The sequence below is a fragment of the Patella vulgata genome, chromosome 1 (assembly GCF_932274485.2).
Source record: "Patella vulgata chromosome 1, xgPatVulg1.2, whole genome shotgun sequence".
Taxonomy (NCBI): domain Eukaryota; kingdom Metazoa; phylum Mollusca; class Gastropoda; family Patellidae; genus Patella; species Patella vulgata.
The window spans coordinates 80,796,433-80,814,860 of record NC_065879.2 but is presented as its reverse complement, the minus strand read 5'-3'; the positions used below and the strand labels follow the sequence as shown (position 1 = coordinate 80,814,860).

At 36.5% G+C, this 18,428-nt stretch overlaps 1 protein-coding gene across 1 annotated transcript; it reads right to left on the bottom strand.

Annotated features, from left to right (window-relative positions):
* Nucleotides 1–2,913: 2,913 nt before the first annotated feature.
* Nucleotides 2,914–9,370, bottom strand: LOC126808645 (uncharacterized; the record flags this gene model as incomplete). The annotated part of the gene is made up of 3 exons (XM_050533551.1): nt 2,914–2,931; nt 5,384–5,462; nt 9,276–9,370. Coding segments are annotated over 3 exons (192 nt in total), but the record flags the coding sequence as incomplete, so codon positions are not given.
* Between the last annotated feature and the right edge of the window lie 9,058 nt (nt 9,371–18,428).

Sequence of the window (18,428 nt, the reverse complement as noted above, 5' to 3'; positions counted from 1 at the left end):
CAAATTGACAATTGAAGTGGCTATATCGCACGGACAAAATATACATAATCGCGATGAAGCGAAGGAATTGTATGCACAGTAGCATGCGAGACAAATATATTGTAGCTGTGTATTTCCTTAACAAAAAAGAGGACTTGAGTATCCCCATTATTGAGTATTCAACACACCGTATGCGCATTGTTAAAATCAAAGAATGGAACACAAAGCAACTCTGAGCATGGTCATTTGAGATCACAATACTAAGCATAGATATAACAAAATACATAGTGATTACAAATTTATAACGCCGTATGGTGTAGCACTATCCGTCGGTTGAATATGGAAAGCGGTGTCATGGCCTGGTCAAAGTTCCAATTTCCAAATACGGGCGGGGAATATTAACTAATTTGGTCCACAAAATACCTCTCATCACTGTTTGTGCCGTTTCATAAACAAGAGAGGATATTATATATTTCTGCCAATGAAGAAGACACATGGCAAATGTGTTTATTAAGCTATAATTTATTTATGGTATCAATATACCACACATTTCAGTTGGTTTACGTGATATCTAATCGTTTATGTCCAGGTCATACTATTGTTACAATTCTCATATTCTCATATTAAAGCCCGTTTACTAGTCTGTTCCAGAGACTCTGTCCACTACAACACCGCTCAGTATTTATCAAAACAAGTCTCCTTTCTAGGCAAGCACGCAGACTCCTTCATTAAAGACTCCGCAGAATTTTGTATGAAACTCAACAACCTAAATAGACATGGAAAAATGATATCATATGACGTCGTGGATTCGTTCACCAACGTCCCAAGAACCAAAGCTTTAAATGTATTGAAGAAACGACTTGATGAATTAGATGAACCGATCCACCCAACCCTCACCACAAATGACGTCATCATGCTAATGAGAGAGTGCCTTGAGTCGACGTACTTCCAATGGGGGGGACAATTTCTATGAACAGATCCACGGGCTGCCAATGGGAAGCCCCTTGTCACCACGGATTTCTGAAATCTATATGACAGCCTTTGAAGAATCAGCATTACACATTTCCACTATCAAGCCAATCTTCTGGGCTAGAAATGCTGATGATACGTTTGTTATACTGGAAGATCAAGACGACCCAATCGATCTGTTAAACCACCTAAACAACCAGCATCAACGTATCAACGTCACTATGGAGACCGAGACTAATAAATGTCTATCTTTTCTTGATGTCAAAGTCAAATCCGAGGAGCAAACTACCACAACCAGGGTTACCGCAAACCTACACACACAGACCAATACATCCATTTCCAATCAAGCCACACCTACAGCACCAAACTAGCCACGATATCAGCCCTTGTGAAGAGAGCCAAAAACTTATGCAGTAGTACCAACCTCGAGGATGAAATACGACACCTACAGGAAGTATTCGTCGAACACAATGGATACCCACAAGAAGTGGTACAGAAAATAATTAACAAAACCCTATCAGAAGACCCGAAACCACCGTCACCTCCAGAAGAACCTGTACGTATTTCAATCCCATTCAACGGCAAGGTATCATACCAAATAAGGAGAATATTACACCAGCATCCAGGGATTGGAGTAAACTTCATCAAAGGGTCAAGCACCAAGGACATCCTAAAAGCAAATGGAAAATTGAACCCAACCACACCTCATCAACCCAAAGGCTGTGTTTACCATATCCACTGTAGCTTCGGTGCGTCATACGTAGGGGAAACTCGAGTCCCTCTAAACAAACGGGTGGACCAACACAAACCTACACCCTCCAACGGTGACTCGGCTGTCGCCACCCATCTACTAACCAATCGTAACCACAAAGTTAATTGGTCAAAGGTAAAAACGTACAGAATACACCAGCATGGCAAAAGAACGAGGAAAATTCATGAGGCCATCCAGATACGCCGACATATCCCGTCCCTCAATCGTGACCAAGGCGTTTATCTTCCTAGAGCCTGTGATCAGATCATTTAAGTTACGGTCACCGACACAAACAATAATGTATTTGTTATGATTGGTAACCTCTATATTTTGAAACTTACTAAACCATAAATGGAATCAAATAGTAAATTTTCTAAAAATTAAGACACCACATATTCAAATTACCGGGCGGTTAAATTGTTTAAAACTTTATTACTAAACCTAATATGATATGATTATAATGATTATAATGTCACTCGAGTTAACCTAACGTGCTTATATCATTCCAATAACATCAAAAACTTACTCCAATCAGACTTATATTCTTATAAAAACATTAAAGTTATCTTTGTCACCTGTCTATATAGCTCATTAATTAGTGATATCGTTGATTGTACATATATATATATATATTTCATCCATGATATGTCTCATTTGTACATTAGATATTTGCTTGAAAACGACTTGTAAAATCTAGTTGCAACGTTGCAGTACAATAAATCAAGTGATTGTATCCATAATAAGTGTTCTAGTATTATATCATAAATCAATTGCTAAATGCCACTCAAGGAATATATATTACTACAATGGATTTAGTATATCAAACTACTGAGAACGGGCCGCTTTGTTGCGTTGTATATGGAGGGAATCCTGTGCATCACGATTCTACTACAATACGTAAGGGTTGGGAGTGGCTGTTACTCGCTTGGCTGTTTCGTTCTCAATTATCCTAAAAGTAAATTAGTCTCTAAATCATATGAGGTTGTTCAACATGTATGTTTATTTCCAGAGTGAATATATATGCTGCACTCTGCTTGAGTTTATATACATGTTGGTAACCAGGTCTGATTTAGAGCGTCCTAGGATTAACTCATTAAACAATTAGCACAATAGATTTAATTATAAGAATACAGTTTGAATGTGCTTAAGTTATATATCTCTAGACGTTTTGGTAATTAAAACAATTAGATTAATTTACAACTAGTCTATCAAGATTATGGGTTGATTAACGACTATAAGAAATGCGTAATAATAATAAAATATATGTATATACGAAATGAACATGTGTAGTAATAATAAAATATAAATAAAACTTTAAATACATAATATTTCACAATTAATGTTGTATGTACATGTAGAGTTATACTTTACTCTATCACATACCCCCATGGCTTGAAACATTCTTTTGTCCGCGAAAGAACTGTAATTTGCCACAAAAATTAGCCGCAAGTTATATAAATAATATACATATTTGAAAATTAAATACAATCACATTGAATAAGTAAAATTGAAAAATTTAAATGATATCAAATACTGCAATTACCAGAAAGAAGTACTTGGTATTGACCATGATGCGACACTAAAATGTGTGCTGCGTAAGGTTGTGATAAAATGCCTTTTAGACTTTTCGCTGCCAAAGGTGATATAGAAATACAATTAGGAGTTATGTGATAGAGTAATGTATAACTCTACATGTACATACATTATTAATTGTGAAATATTATGTATTTAAATGTAGAGTTATACTTTACTCTATCACACTACCATTACATAAATATTTGGTGAAATAAATGGAATGAAATGAAATGAAATGGGGTTTAACGTCCTACTGTTCTGCTCCTATACTGGGCTAATGAAGACGGGCATACGCCATACAGTGTGCTATGAGGGAAATTTTGCCCGGGCAGCGGCATTATCGCCTAGTCTTATATCGAATTCCAACTGCCAGGGGATCTTTTACGTGTATTCCAATATATACACGGGACCTCGGTTTTTCGTCTCATCCGAAGGACTAGACAGCTGTCCTTATCAGGCCCTCCGTCCTGCATCACTGACAAGGGGGAACCACGCCGGAAAATCTGGACGAACTTTCTCGGCCAATGCAGGGATCGAACACCCGACCTCCAGGCTAGCGAGCCAGCGTCTTGCCCACTTAGCCACGTGAACCCCAAATAAATGGCAAACGAACATCTATCGAGTGTTGGACTACGTCAGGAATACTATAAAAATCATGCAATAGAGAAAGGACGACACAAAATTAAAACAAGAGCATATACGTCCACATTCCTAGGGGTCATCAGGGCATGCACCAAAATAAATAATTGCTGTCTTTACAGTATAAGAAATAAATGTGCAAAGTTCCAAAATGATCCATTCAGAATTGCAGCCTGTAGACCATAAACACAAAAGTTGGGTTTGGCTCGGCCCCTGGGGGGTTGGATATGAAACAATATAAATAGGTGCAACCCTATGATAGATCATGCCGAATTGGATCCAAATCTGTTAATAACTGCAAGTTGTAGATCATTTAGACCAAAGATTAACAAAAAGTGTGTGGCACGATCCAATCGGGTGGATCATGCACCAAAATCAATAGTTGCCGTCCTTAGGATATAAGGAATAAGTATACCAAGTTCCAAGATAATCCATTCAAAATTGTGGCCTTCAGGCGCTAAACACAAATAAATGGGTGTGGCTCTGCCCCTGGGGGTAGGGGCATGCACCGAAATCAATAGTTGCCGTCCTTAGGATATAAGGAATACGTATACCAAGTTCAAAGATAATGTATTCAAAATTGTGGCCTTCACACACTAAACACAAATAAATGGGTGTTGCTCTGCCCCTGGGATCGGGGCATGCACCTAAATCAATATTTGCCGGCCTTAAGCTATAAGGAATGCAAATGCCAAGAGTTCAAGGATGATCCATTCAGAATTGAGACCTGTATGATAGACATGACAATTGGGCGTGGTCTTGACCCTACGGGTCGGGACGTGCACCAAATTTAATAGTTGTCGTCCTTAGGCTATGAAGAATACATGTGCCAAGTTCCAAGACGATCTATTAAGAATTGTGGCCTGTAAGCGACACACAAAGAAAAAATGGTTTGGCTGTTCCCCTGGGGTAGGGCATTTACCCAAAACAATAGGGATCATCCTTAGGGTATAAGGAATAAGTATGAAAAGTTTTCAAGACGATCCATTAAGAAATGCGGCTTGTAGCCGACACACAAAGAAAAACATGGGCGTTGCTCTGTCCCTGGGGCTTGGGCATGCACCACAAACAATAGGGGTGATCCTTAGGGTATAAGGAATAAGGATGCAAAGTTTCAAGATGATCCGTTAAGAAATCCGGCCTGTAGACGACAGACAAACAAATAACAAAAATCGGCGTGGCTCTGTCCCTGAGGTTCGGGCATGCACCAAAAACAATAGGGATGATCCTAAGGGTATAAGGAATCAGTATGCAAAGTTTTAAGAAAATCAGAATTGCGGCCTGTAGGCGGCCCACAGACACATAAAACACAGAGACATTATGAATGTGGACATATAAAAAACTAAATTTGTAATTAGTAATTCTTGTTCCAACCTGGGTCTTACGTTAAGAACAGGCATGCCCAAACAAAAGCCGTAGCATGTTCCACAACATAGGATCCTTTGGGTGGAGATCTTTCTCTCCATAAGCCATATTCATATCCCAAATATTTAGATATACAACTCGCTCACGAAATTCCGAAAATTCTTCCATTATAATTCTTTCATAAAATCGGCCACTAAAATCGTTCATCGCAGGCTTCCAACTTCTATTAAACATACTAGGCCCTTTAATTGCCAGAAATAATTGTTTATTTCGACCCATCGTCTGACGTAGAACTACAGCAATACGGTGAAGTATTTTGCGCATTACATTATAATGAGTACGACCTAAATGGGCATTTATATGAATTACAAATATATGTTTTCCCTCAGTCGGTATTTCATCCAACATTTGTCCAATGGATTTAGCTCGCAGTCTGTTTTCCGTGGACGATCTTTCCATATTCAATGTAGATATAGGCATATTGTGGGCTTTCCATTGCATTTTAAAGTTCGTATTTTTATTCACACATTCAGCCAATTTGGACCAAATTCGTCGATCAAACCCCAAGTTACCATTGGTTAATTTGCATCCAATGAAAGGAATCATTCGCGTAAACCAATTCTTTGTAGTCGAGTCTCCAGTAAGAATAAGAGTTGTATTTTTTAAACAATTTTGGAAGTCTTCATTAGTTCTGTTAATTCGACAATTCATTGGAAAATATCGTCCTTTTGAAACATATCCTGTTGGAAGTGACAGATCCCAGGTCTTGAATTTTGGTAATCTGTGACAAGAAGGCAGTAGGTGTCTCTCGTCACTCTCTCGTCCTGTCAACGAAGGTAAATTGTCATTAGAAATACAATAAACAAAATCATTTACGCGGTTGGGGATATGCTCTTCGTATAAAGAACGCCCGGGACTTCACTGTTCCACTGATGGAAAGACTAAACTGATCCACAGACTGGTGGAACAAAGTAACGGTAGATGCCTTATGTAGGATCTAAATCGGCCTATTGCAGATTTTATTTCTAGCTTCAAATGTTATATAAATTATTGTTTAGACAATTATTAACATGACAACAGCAAAATAATGTCTCTTGGCCATATGTTGTCTAAGATATTGAATGGATTAGAACGCTCTCGCCATTTACTAATTTAATGTTAAAATGGATAATTGGAACTTCGTTTATTATCGTAGCATTGTTACTTGACAATCGAGACTATCTTGTCAAAACTTCAATCACCCATAACCCCGTTCATAACCAAGTAATTTGACTAAACTTGTCGTTCATAATGTATCTGCTACTGTTCTGCAGACTGAAGAAAAGACTCACAGTTCTACAGGCTGCAGGAAAGAGGGCATTGAACACCACCACGTGTTACAGTTTACAGATCCTTCTCGTTACTAATTCAAACTACGTCTACGTAAAATTAGAACATGAAAGTTACCCCAGGTTAACGTAGCTAACGACATGAGAACGATATGATTCACTAAAGCGTGTAGTGGTAATGTATTCCGTGTGGGGCGATGAACAAATTAAAAGGGTACCGTTGTGATGCCAATAGCACCAAAGCGATGATCTTATCTTGGACTTTTCGCAAAATACCTGTTGCCGTCTGTGTACATGGCTTTTACCCAGTCAAGGTCCATATTCAAAATATTTGTTTCCCCCAACCAGTACTTGAAGATGATTATAAAATTATGTATAAAACTGCAAATACCTTTTACTATAACTGTAACCTTTGCAAACACCCTGAATGTATCACCGCTGAAATGCCAAATGAACTTATAAATAATGTGTCCAGAAGAAATGAAATGAAATGGGGTTTAACAGCCATACTGCCGTGCCAAGGAAGAAGGCAGTATCTACACTTTTGGCCAAAATACGTTTTTGGTATCGTGATCAGCAGGACCTGTTCTATCACATGTAAATCTTTCATTCCTGTATCTCAATTAGGTAAAGAGATGCACAGTGTCGATTAGGGCTGTAAATGTAACTTGCTCTGGTATAACTATGGAGAAAAGCAGTAAGTGTAGACACTGCCGTTCTCCTTGGTACATATATTACAAATTAAAGACGAGGTGTTCGCAGTAAATGTAACTTGCTCTGGTATAACTAAGGAGTAAAGCTGTAATTACGTCAAGGGTTTGGACTCAACTGAATGTGGAAATGTCTAGAACAATATTTATGCTGAAATACCCAGTTTGTAAACTATCTATTTATCACAGAAACAATTAGAGAGCATATGAAGATATTGCTTTTCACCGTGGTTTTACAATGGGCACCAGAAATGGTCCGGAGTCATAAAATGGGCCGTATCTGCTTTATCTCAGTCCCATAGAGAAAAATATGAAAATCGACAAGTTATATCGAAAGAATGCAAGAAAGTGACAAACTTTAAAGTCGATTTTCTCAAAATGACCATTTCGCAGACACAGCCTTACTCTTTGCGGGGCAGCATAGATACAAACGTATTCAAAAGGAAAACTAATATCAAGAATTCTGATCTCTATGACAGTGTTGACAGTATTTTCTAAGAAGGGGAATAACTCCAGAACAAAGGATTGTAAAACGCCCAGTATTGGTAACCTGTATCGCTTTCCCAAGGTTATAGGAAAAGGGGGTAACTCCGGAATGTCTCGGAACACTGAATATTGATATGGTCCAATCTCTCATGACCCCAATGATTCACACCATTCTTGGAATAAAACCGGCTATAGTTGTAGTCTCTGTTGCGTAAAGGAGGGTATTATTGACGAACGATGGAACCTACAGTGTAACGGCATAATACGCCCATGCTGAAATAAGGACATAGGAAACGGTTAAATTTAAACCGAATACATGTATTACAATAGCAACAGTAAAGAGCATTGTCAACTCGTTAACCAGATAACAGTTATCGACGATTATTTGTATGGGTCTACCCAGTTCGCTGGCTAACTATCAAATAATCGACAAATTGTCTAGTGTTTTACTTTTTACTTACAGTTGTCAGTTGTTTTTTGGTTTTTTTTAGAAAGTTCAATTCAATGCATACAACATTGGTAGAGAATTTCTTACTATATTGTGCGTTTGCATACAACTATGGTGGCTGATTGGTATCATGTCGTGGTGTCACCCTTCATAAGGCGACAACCCGACATTACGACATCACATTATAACCCGACACCACGACAACCCGACATCACGACATTTGTAACCCGACACTACGACATTTTCACCCGACACCACGACATTAAGAATGCCGTAATGTCGCGTAAAAATGTCGTATTGTCGCGTAGAAATGTCGGGTTGTCGTGGTGTCGGTTTGTCGACTTTATTTATCAATGTTGAAGCGGCCACGAGATCAAGTCAGCCCTCACTACTTCTCGAATACTCGATTTTTCATCGTAAAACAGAGTAAAATGTCGAGAACTAAAGGACAAGTCTCTGCTCATGAGTTATCAATGGATATTTCATTTCATTTCATTTTTTCTTCCCAATCATTACGATGTTGGGGCATTAAAAATGATGTCATTATGAGCATGTCTATAAATGTCCCGCTGTACTTGGTTAAAATATCGAGATTCTTTGGCAAATACCTTCTCATTAAATATTTTTCTGGTTTCGTTATGGCTAGATCTCTCATGTGATATTCCTTTAACGTTTCTACGTCTTTACATGTTAGATTTCTGGAAGGCGGGGCCCCGCAATACCACTCATCATCGCCATTTTCATACGTCATATTACACGTAACATTATATCCGGGTATATTTGGACGCGAAGAACATAACGTTGACTGATTTTCGGCACCATTTGTAAAACTAGCCTTGTAGTAGAACACTGCATTCAATTGACGCAACCATTTAAGAAAAGTGGAGCGCTCTTCTCGATAATACGGAATATATATAATAACATTGTTTATTCCAGTCCATAAAGTAGGAATAGTTATGATATATGTACCATTATTATAATCCTTAACGCGACCAGCTATTCCCATCTGTTTAGATCTTTCAAACATTCTTATTCGTATGTCATCACCACCGCGTTTAACCTTGTCACCATATCCATTATAGAGTTGCAGTTTAATCTTTATATCTTCACCAACATTATAAATATCGCCTTTCGGAACTATTGTTGTAACGTCTGATCTTTTTGCATCAGGAAGTTGGTGTATGTCCTTTATGGGTTGGTCATCCAATGTCATTATTTCATATGGTAACAAGCTTTCGTTGGCTATAATTGTGTTGTCAAAACGTGTTTCAAAGTTCATGACTGGGTTTGACTTAAAACAAAGACACGCTTCTCCACGACACGAGGACATGGCTTTAAGTTCAGTGGGACATTTAATTGGGCAGTTGTCGCACTTCTTGGTTAAGCTTATTAACAGCTCATTTATATCAGCTTTGTATATAAAATGCTTTGGGTCAACCCGAGTTGGCAGTGACGATCCTGTTTGATTAACTTGAACACCAATTATATCCAATACATTTCTGAAATATAAAAGATAGATTACCTTATTATTATTAATATTAAGAATTTTTAAAATCTATAATAAATTTCTCTTTGGTGTAACAAGTTATGACACGCTTACCGAGGTTGTATAGTGAAGTACCAGGTAATAAATATTCCATAAAAACAAACAACGGCAAACACAGGTCTCTTTAACCAAGAAAACTTCATTATCACGAATAATCTGGAAAAATAATTTAACAAACCGCATAGTAACTTTGATAGTACAGTCAATTTATGATTTTGCCCCTAAAAAATTGCAAGAAAACGTATTTCTACATTTTTGCGTTTATTTAGATGTACTTTATAAAATCCCAAAAGTTTACCAAATTGTGTGCACCAGTCTACTTATGTAGGGTAGACCTGCGTGATTTCCAAGGCTTTCAAAATAGAAGCAGTGATCCAATAGGGTTGAAACTGAGTGTGATATTCGCTACATGTTGATTATCAATTTCCCTAATCTTTATAACTGAAAACTATGGAAGCCTATAACTACCATTCATAATTTCTACTTTTCGCCTCTTCAGAACACGAAAGTCGAAAAGTCGAAAAGTAGAAGTTACGACAAAATGTGAGGCGACAACACGGTATACAAGCCAAAATCAACTCGAAAATAGGAAATTAAGAAATAACACACAGCGATAATAGCGCCCCTCGTTTTTTCTTTGGTTTCGGTGGAAATAATGTGTTCCGTGTAAAGTGTGAACCAGAGTTGTCAAACGGACAACGAAAGACCAGCGAATACAGAAAGTATGTTTCAACATTTAAATCGATGGACTAAGGGTATAAATGTGGATACGGACAGGCCATATAACTTTATTAGAATTCGAAGAAAACGAAAGTATAGGGATAAAGTTCAGTACCAAATACTATGGGATGATAAATCTAAAACTGTGGAACCAGAAGAAAATATTGACGAAATCCACCGTAGGAATTTCAAAAATAATTACAAACCAAATGCCTTAAGACGACACAAAAAGAAGAAATATTTCACTAAAAGTTAACTTCGATCTATTAGGGAAATACGATGAATGAAATTGTTAATGAGATATGATTGGTCTCTCCACTACACAGCAATATGTATAAGTGCTAGAAAGTTCCAGTGATAGCTACACTTGTTCTTCAACCCAGACATATCATATCAAATTATTTATTTATTTTTTCATCCACAGGAAGACCATTAAGCGTCACTTTTATCCTCTTCAAATGGAGGATAATTTTATTCAACATGATTTATTCCCCTCAATATTATTTCATATAAATTATATATAAAAAAAACTTCTCATACTGGATTGATGTTAGAATGAACTACAGGTTCATTATGTGAATTTATACCTGTTATATCTCTGTCATTATGTCCTTCCTATTGGGATTTTATAAAGTGTTGATTTAATATTTCATTTATATGTACCTATTAAGTTCACCATTTTATATTTAAAATAGAATGGATAATTTGTTGTCTTCAAAATTTAAATTGTTCATTCCTTAGTGTTATGTTTAGTCTACCATATTTTGTAGGTTTTATCTTATTAATTGAATTAGTCTATAATAAATTTAAACACCTACTGTGTGTGATTTATTGTTTGCTTTTACGGAGAAAAGCGTTTTTCGGGACGACGGGGTGTTGTTATAGTGTGTCTTTCTATATATTTTATTACTATTTAATTTTAGTCAAAATAGCAATTGACCAATGTCCGAATTGATATCTCGCTAATGTTTCTGGTCTTTTAACTGTTTGGGTTTATACTTAATGTAACGATATATATTACGTAATAATATAGTTAACACGCGTTCTTGCTATGTCGATATCTTCTTCTGTATTTAAACATCTGTTTCCTATTTACAATTTAACATCTCTGATCAAATATTATTATATAATTATTTTAATCTTAAGCTTGTATATATGTTCTCTATTCTACATTGAACTTTAGTCTAAGTACGGCTCGCCCTAGCGATACCTATCTCGTTATTGTGACCGTTAGCCAGTTTTGGACATTCGTTTATTAAAAGTACAATTTTAATTTATCTGAGTTTTCGTCGTTAGTGTTGGAATAAGCTACCACTCCCAGAAAACCACTTCGGCACATCGTTTCTTACTACATATTTTGGAACAGCCCTTGGTCGTCTAGTATTTTCTCTGCAATTATTTAACTGGTTTGTATGTATCTTTTAATGCCACTCAGACATCCCCCATTAATGACAGCTTCACGTTGTGATTTAATATACTGCATCTTAAATAATATCAACAGGAAAAACAAATACAATATTTCGGTTCTACCATTATAACTCACGTCCTCTTGTGCACTTTTATTCGTCTAATACAATTTCGCATAAATTATCAAATAGTATTACACAAAATATCAAAAATTTCGTCTCAACGCGAATGCACCTGCCGAAGATATTATCTCTGAGCCTATTACTACTATGTCCTTTGAGTAGTATTTGTGAACTAGATGAATTGAAATTAACGAAGATAATCAGATCCTGAAATCCACTTCCTGTTCGCTTGATCCCATACCTACCCGGTTCCTTAAAACCCACCTTGAAGTGATCTTACCGGTTATATTGAATATTATAAACGCATCGCTTAAATCTGGAATATTTCCAAACCTGTTAAAAACCCTAGCTTCTTATCTAAAGTACTCGAAAAGTGAATAGCTGATTATTAAATGCATGTTTCTATTTTATAGTGGGTTTTTTTTCATATTTAACTGAACACATTTTTGTGAAGGCGTGCGAATTATAAATTATCTTATAATAATAATTTGATTATTACATGTATCCAGATTCTTTGCCTGCCTGTGAGTGGGTGTGGTAGTCGAGTTGTCATTATGTGAGTTCGAATCCCGGCGTGGGCCAAGATGAACTTTCGGTATTTATCAAGATCTGTAATCTCTTATAGTCGGCGGAACCTGCAGAGATGACAACGGACGTGTTAGCTTATTGTTACTCGATTGTATGTAATCTTAGATTTGGTTGATTATTTTCTTGATAACGATGAGAGTATCCTCAATGTATTAATTTGTCTCGCAGAAATCACTGTACGTTTGGCGCAATATAAAACTATACATTACTCATTGACTGAACTTTTAGATGGATACGAAATTATGATGATTAAAGTTCCAAATTTGATGATAGGTCTTTAAACGTTCATCTTTAGCTCAGTCAAATTAAAAAACTACATGACATAAAACAAATATTTACCTTTTTGCGGAGAGAAATCTACTGCAAAAAATTGTTTTCCATGTTAAAATCTGATCAGATTTGGTCAACTTTAAAATATTAAATAATAATATTAAGATATATATATATATATTATATATTATAAAAATATATTGAATTTATCATCAATGCTTTTATCGGGATTTCATATGTTACCATGACAAAACCGGATTTACGAAACGCATAGTCCGTAGAAAATGGTCCTTCAAATCATTTACTGTAGATATTTGTACATGTATTATCACTGGAATTGATAAAGGAACTATACACTGTGATAAAATATTTGAACGACCCGTTGGCCTTTGAAGACAATTCTATTGTGAACAGTATAAGCAAATATGTTAGTAAGGGAGCTAGGTTCGGGTTGTTTAGAAATAAGTGGACAGCGGCGCCCCCACCGTTTATACAGTTTAATCTATAATGTTTTATAAATGACAGGGTTTTTTCTCAGCTTAATTGCTAGAACTATTATTTCCTCGCTACGCTTGACAAGACTTTGTCGGACATATTGCGCGACTATAAGAAATAAGAATGTCAGAAACTGTTTCAATGGACTTTGCAGGTTATTTTTCTCGGACAATTTGCTAGAAAAGGTCACTAAATATTTTGTCCTCGATACGATCGACAATACTTTGTTTGCACCCTCCACGGTAGGTATTTTGTCAGCTGAGAATTCATCAATGGGTCTATATGTTCTACTCAATGAAATCATTATGTAGACTATACAATTAATATCCAAACACGTTTTATTTTAACAAGGACACCGCGCCCAACGGTCTAATCCTTGATTTTACAAAGCAATTCAATGATAGAAATAACAGTGAATGTGAAATGTTTGTTAATGCCTGGGGCCAGTACCTTGGCTGTATGCGTCCCAACACTCATTTTCAATATGGCAAAACGGAAGAAATAAACTTATAATTCAAATTAAGTAGGGCAGATTGTACAACACAGTTAACTGCGATAATTTGAAATATGAAAAAAATCATTCTTTGATTGGATAACAACTGACATGAATGACATATGCCCCACTGGCTACAGTGCGATATTGTTTTAATGTACCCTCTATGTCATAATTGGTTTAGCGTTTTAAAATTAATGAAAGTTAAAGTAGCTAAGTCTAACTCAATATCATCTAAAGTCTTCGACATTGAAAACACGAACTATTTGTCAATTTAAATCAACATTGATGATGTGATCTTACCGGGAAAAGATATGGGCTTCTGGTATACAATAGTTAAGACAAAATAAACATTTTACCATCGGTACACGAATCGTGTACCATAATGCTTTTCAGTGCCATTTGTAACAAGGGACTCCAAAAATGAGGCTAGACATATTCCACGAGTCATGTCAAACGGTGACGCCATAGTCTTATCTGGAAAGCATGCGCAATAAGTACTATAGGTGTAGACTGGAATAACCATAAACTAGAGATTGTCATTCGATTGAGACTCCAAAAATAACTGATTTGAAATTAGAGTAAAAACGGAAACGATTGAATGTAAATCAGTTTATATACATTCATATTACATTTATTATATGCCTTGCGACCCACTTGTGTCAATTTCTAGGTCCCAAATTTTAGAGATTTGGCTCCTTTACGTTTTGACGAAAAGTAATCATACATATGAACCTATATTGTGGCCAGGATAAGGTTTATAAAAAAATCCACACAAACATGTCAGATGCTTTAAGATTTAGATAAACGGAATATCAACAATTAGTTTCTTTTGTTTAGGTCACTTTTCAAACGTGGGGGAGGCGATTTGTGTAACGCGTGCGCTTTAGATCATAAGATCTGTCATTGAGCCATCTGTACGTGTTCACACTTATACGTGACAAGGAGTACGTTCGCCTGCCCACACTCGTGGCTTTTCTCCGGTATACGTCCAACAATAAATAAAGACGCCTACGCGCAAGTGGACAATTGAATTAAAATTGATCCTTAATATGTTAGTCTCCAAATGACTTAGTTTGTGTTGAGACTCGATTGGATGTTAACTCTCTCCCGATCCGAAATAATAAGAAACATGCTTACCTGCCTGTAGCTTATTAAGTTTGATTAGAACTTCTCAAAGTTTACCTCTAGTCATTCACCGATTTCCCAGCTTGTGTCATCAGAAGCCATAGTGACTTGCCACAAATCTTTCTCTGCTTGCAGTTATTTATAGACACAGCCCGGCGGAGTGAAGGGGGGGGGGCTAAGGGGCAAGTACTCTAGAATGTAGACTTTCAGAGAAAAAAAACATGTTATGCTGTGTACTGATCGATGGGTAAAGAGACTCCCAGTTGCGAGGGTCGCGATTATTTAACTGAACAGTCGATCTTTATTTCAACACCATCTATGACAGATTAGATAATTTAAAAAAAACCGACGGAATAGAGTTTTTCTAACACCCTTTCACTGTGTCCCTTAGCTATCAAATAATTCACTGCTATCAGCTATGATCAGCTAAAACAAGCGGTTGTCATGCAAAATACGCCCACGTTTTCCAAGAAATGTATGTGGAAGAGGTAAAATCAATAGGACCTATCCTCTCATTCAATATCTTTTAATCCTTAACATATTTGCACAGAATGGGACAACAATTACATCTTTTGCGAAAAAAAAGCTGGGGCTATAGCTCTAGAATGTAAGGTCTGGTGCGTACCCAAGTCGAGCTCATCCACAAACTTCATTCATATTTCACATTTTTGCGTAAAAGACAGGAGGCCAATGCGCACCAAAACTGACCTCATCCAAGAGCTAGTGATACTCTTTTACTCGTTTTAAGTTCATCTGAATCGGATAAAATTTCTGACCTCTAGATGGTCCACAACCTTGGCATTACATGCTTTTATACTATTTGCGTAAAGGGGAGTGGCCATTTGGCTAAAAGTTTCGGCCCGAATTTGTCGGGCTCCACCATAAATATGATGTAACGGTGATATATTTGGACGGTTTTGAAAATAAGATAAAAAAAATGGTGATCTCTAAAGAGTCTACAAGCAAATCACGATATATATACATCCTTCTGATAATTTTTAGGATTAACCTACTTTTGAGTGGGCCGAAGATCCTTTAATGCGTACTTCCAGAAAAAGAACCATTGGCAGTTGAAATTCAGTATAACAGTAGGCAATGCGGGGCAAAATTTCACTCATTGCACACTGGGGGAACCCAGTCGGGGCAGAACAGTAGGACGTATAACCCCATTTCATTTCTTCAATAATTGAAATTTGTGGCTACTCTAATATTATCGTCTATCGACAGTACAGCACTATTTATACATTTAGCTCCCTTCCCCTTAATTGCAACATATTGTTCTTCTTTATCAACCCACCATAATGGGAATACAGTCTTCTCTGCGGGGAGCCACGGTGCCTAAGTAGGTAAGATGGTGGCTCGCTAGCCTGGATGTCGCGGTTTCGCCCCCGGAGTCCCGGTGTTAGCCGAGAAAGTTCATCGGAATTTTCCGGCGTGGTTCCCCCCTTGTGAGTGGTACAGCAGAGCGGAGGGCCTGACGAGGACAGCTGTCTAGTCGTTCGGATGGGACGAAAAACCTAGGTTCCGTGTACACATTGGCGTGCATGTAAAAGATCCCTTGACAGTTGCAAAATTTCACCCATTGCACACTGTATGGCGGTAGTGACGTCCTAGTAACGTCATGACATCATAGAGACATAACGTTGCCATTTTTGGACTCGCGGGTACCATAGAACTAAATACACTGGAGCGCCAACGAGCGTCTACTCCCGGTAAAATTTGTGGCTGCGCGACGTTCTTCGTGAAAGTGCACGGTTTACTTCCGGTATCTTGTTATGATCACGTAATTTTGTTAGCCTGATAATGTTGAAACCAAGCGAGTGAATTGGATTAAATATTTATTCATTTGTGCCTCACTTCAAACAAATGTTGTGATCTTCGCTCAATCATTTATTATTTATATCAAAAAAAAATTGTCATAAATAATGCAACAGGGAGAGTTGTAAAATGACGAAGAAGTGACGACTGGTTGCCAGCACTGCCAGTACGTCAGTAACCTACGTAAACTGCGCTCTGTCTTTATAAACAGGTATGTTGAAAATTCATTAGGCCTATAATTCATACAATCAAGTCATCGTTTATTTGAGAAAACATAAATGAAGCGATTGACAAAATAATAATGTAACGACTGGTTTAAGCCGGGGCGTAATTACGTACCAAACCCTTTTGTTTACTATAGCCTATGGCTATAGGCCTACTTCGCTAAACAATGTCACGAATGTGAATAAATTTCAAAAAGTTGTTCATGTAATATATTTCAGTGAGCACAACTATACTTCTAATTTTACAATGTTGGAGAACTAATAAAATAAAAATACAAAATAATGAATACTGGTATTTTGTTTTTAAAATTAAATTATAATCATTTGATCTAATTCAAAGAAAAATGTACAACTAAGCAGAATATCACTCAGTGGAATTTTCCTTTTGAATATTATTTCTTTGTGAGAAAATTCACATGGTAATCACGAAGAAAAGGATATTAGATTTGTGTCATTGCAGGAGTGGATATGTATATAAATTAAGGCCTTTTTTGAGTAAAATTAAAAGAGCTATCAAGTGAATAATGCTGGTTGAAGAAAGTCTTTTCTTGTGCCAATTCCCATGGCATTACCTGAAAGGGGTCGTACTTTCTTGGCATTGAGTCTGATTTGAATATAAACCCACCTGTAAAGTCATAGTCTGTAAATCTGACGTCAACTGCCTTTTTAATTTATGCATAAATTATATTATAATAACTAAAACTGCATTTCTCTTTATTCAACTGTAAAAATTATTTGTAGACACAGAAATCCCTGAAGAAACTCTATTTTATGTTTAAACATACTACTACTAATAATTAATATGTATTTTTTTTTTCAGACCAATAATACAAAAGCCATTATATTTAATCTTATGGAGAACTTTCATTTGATGTGCACAAGGAATTTCTAACATGGAAGAAGGACAATAAAATATAATGCCTAAATAACCACAACCACTGAGTGTTGATTCATCCCTAAATCCTAACGTTAAAACAGCTGTTGCACTGAATGAAAAGCAGGCTGTTATGCGAGTGCCTGAAAGACTTTGAAATATATTTCTTGTTAAGAATTGAAATACACTTAGCTATCAATTGTACATTATACACTTTTAGTTACACATTTCAATTTTTTGGAAATAATTTTTGGAAAAAATATAATGAATGAAATCATTGGATTATTGTGAATTATTTCTATAACTGAATATTTTGAAAATGTACTAGGGATAGAGACTATTTATCTAGTCCACTCAATGAAATTATGAATTCTCCTCAATTTGTGTAAAGTCAATTTCTATTCAATTCATAAGATATGCAGCTCTTGTGTGTACTGGTACGGGTGTATTCAGTAAACTGTAAAATTTACCCACACCCTCCTCTATGATTGCA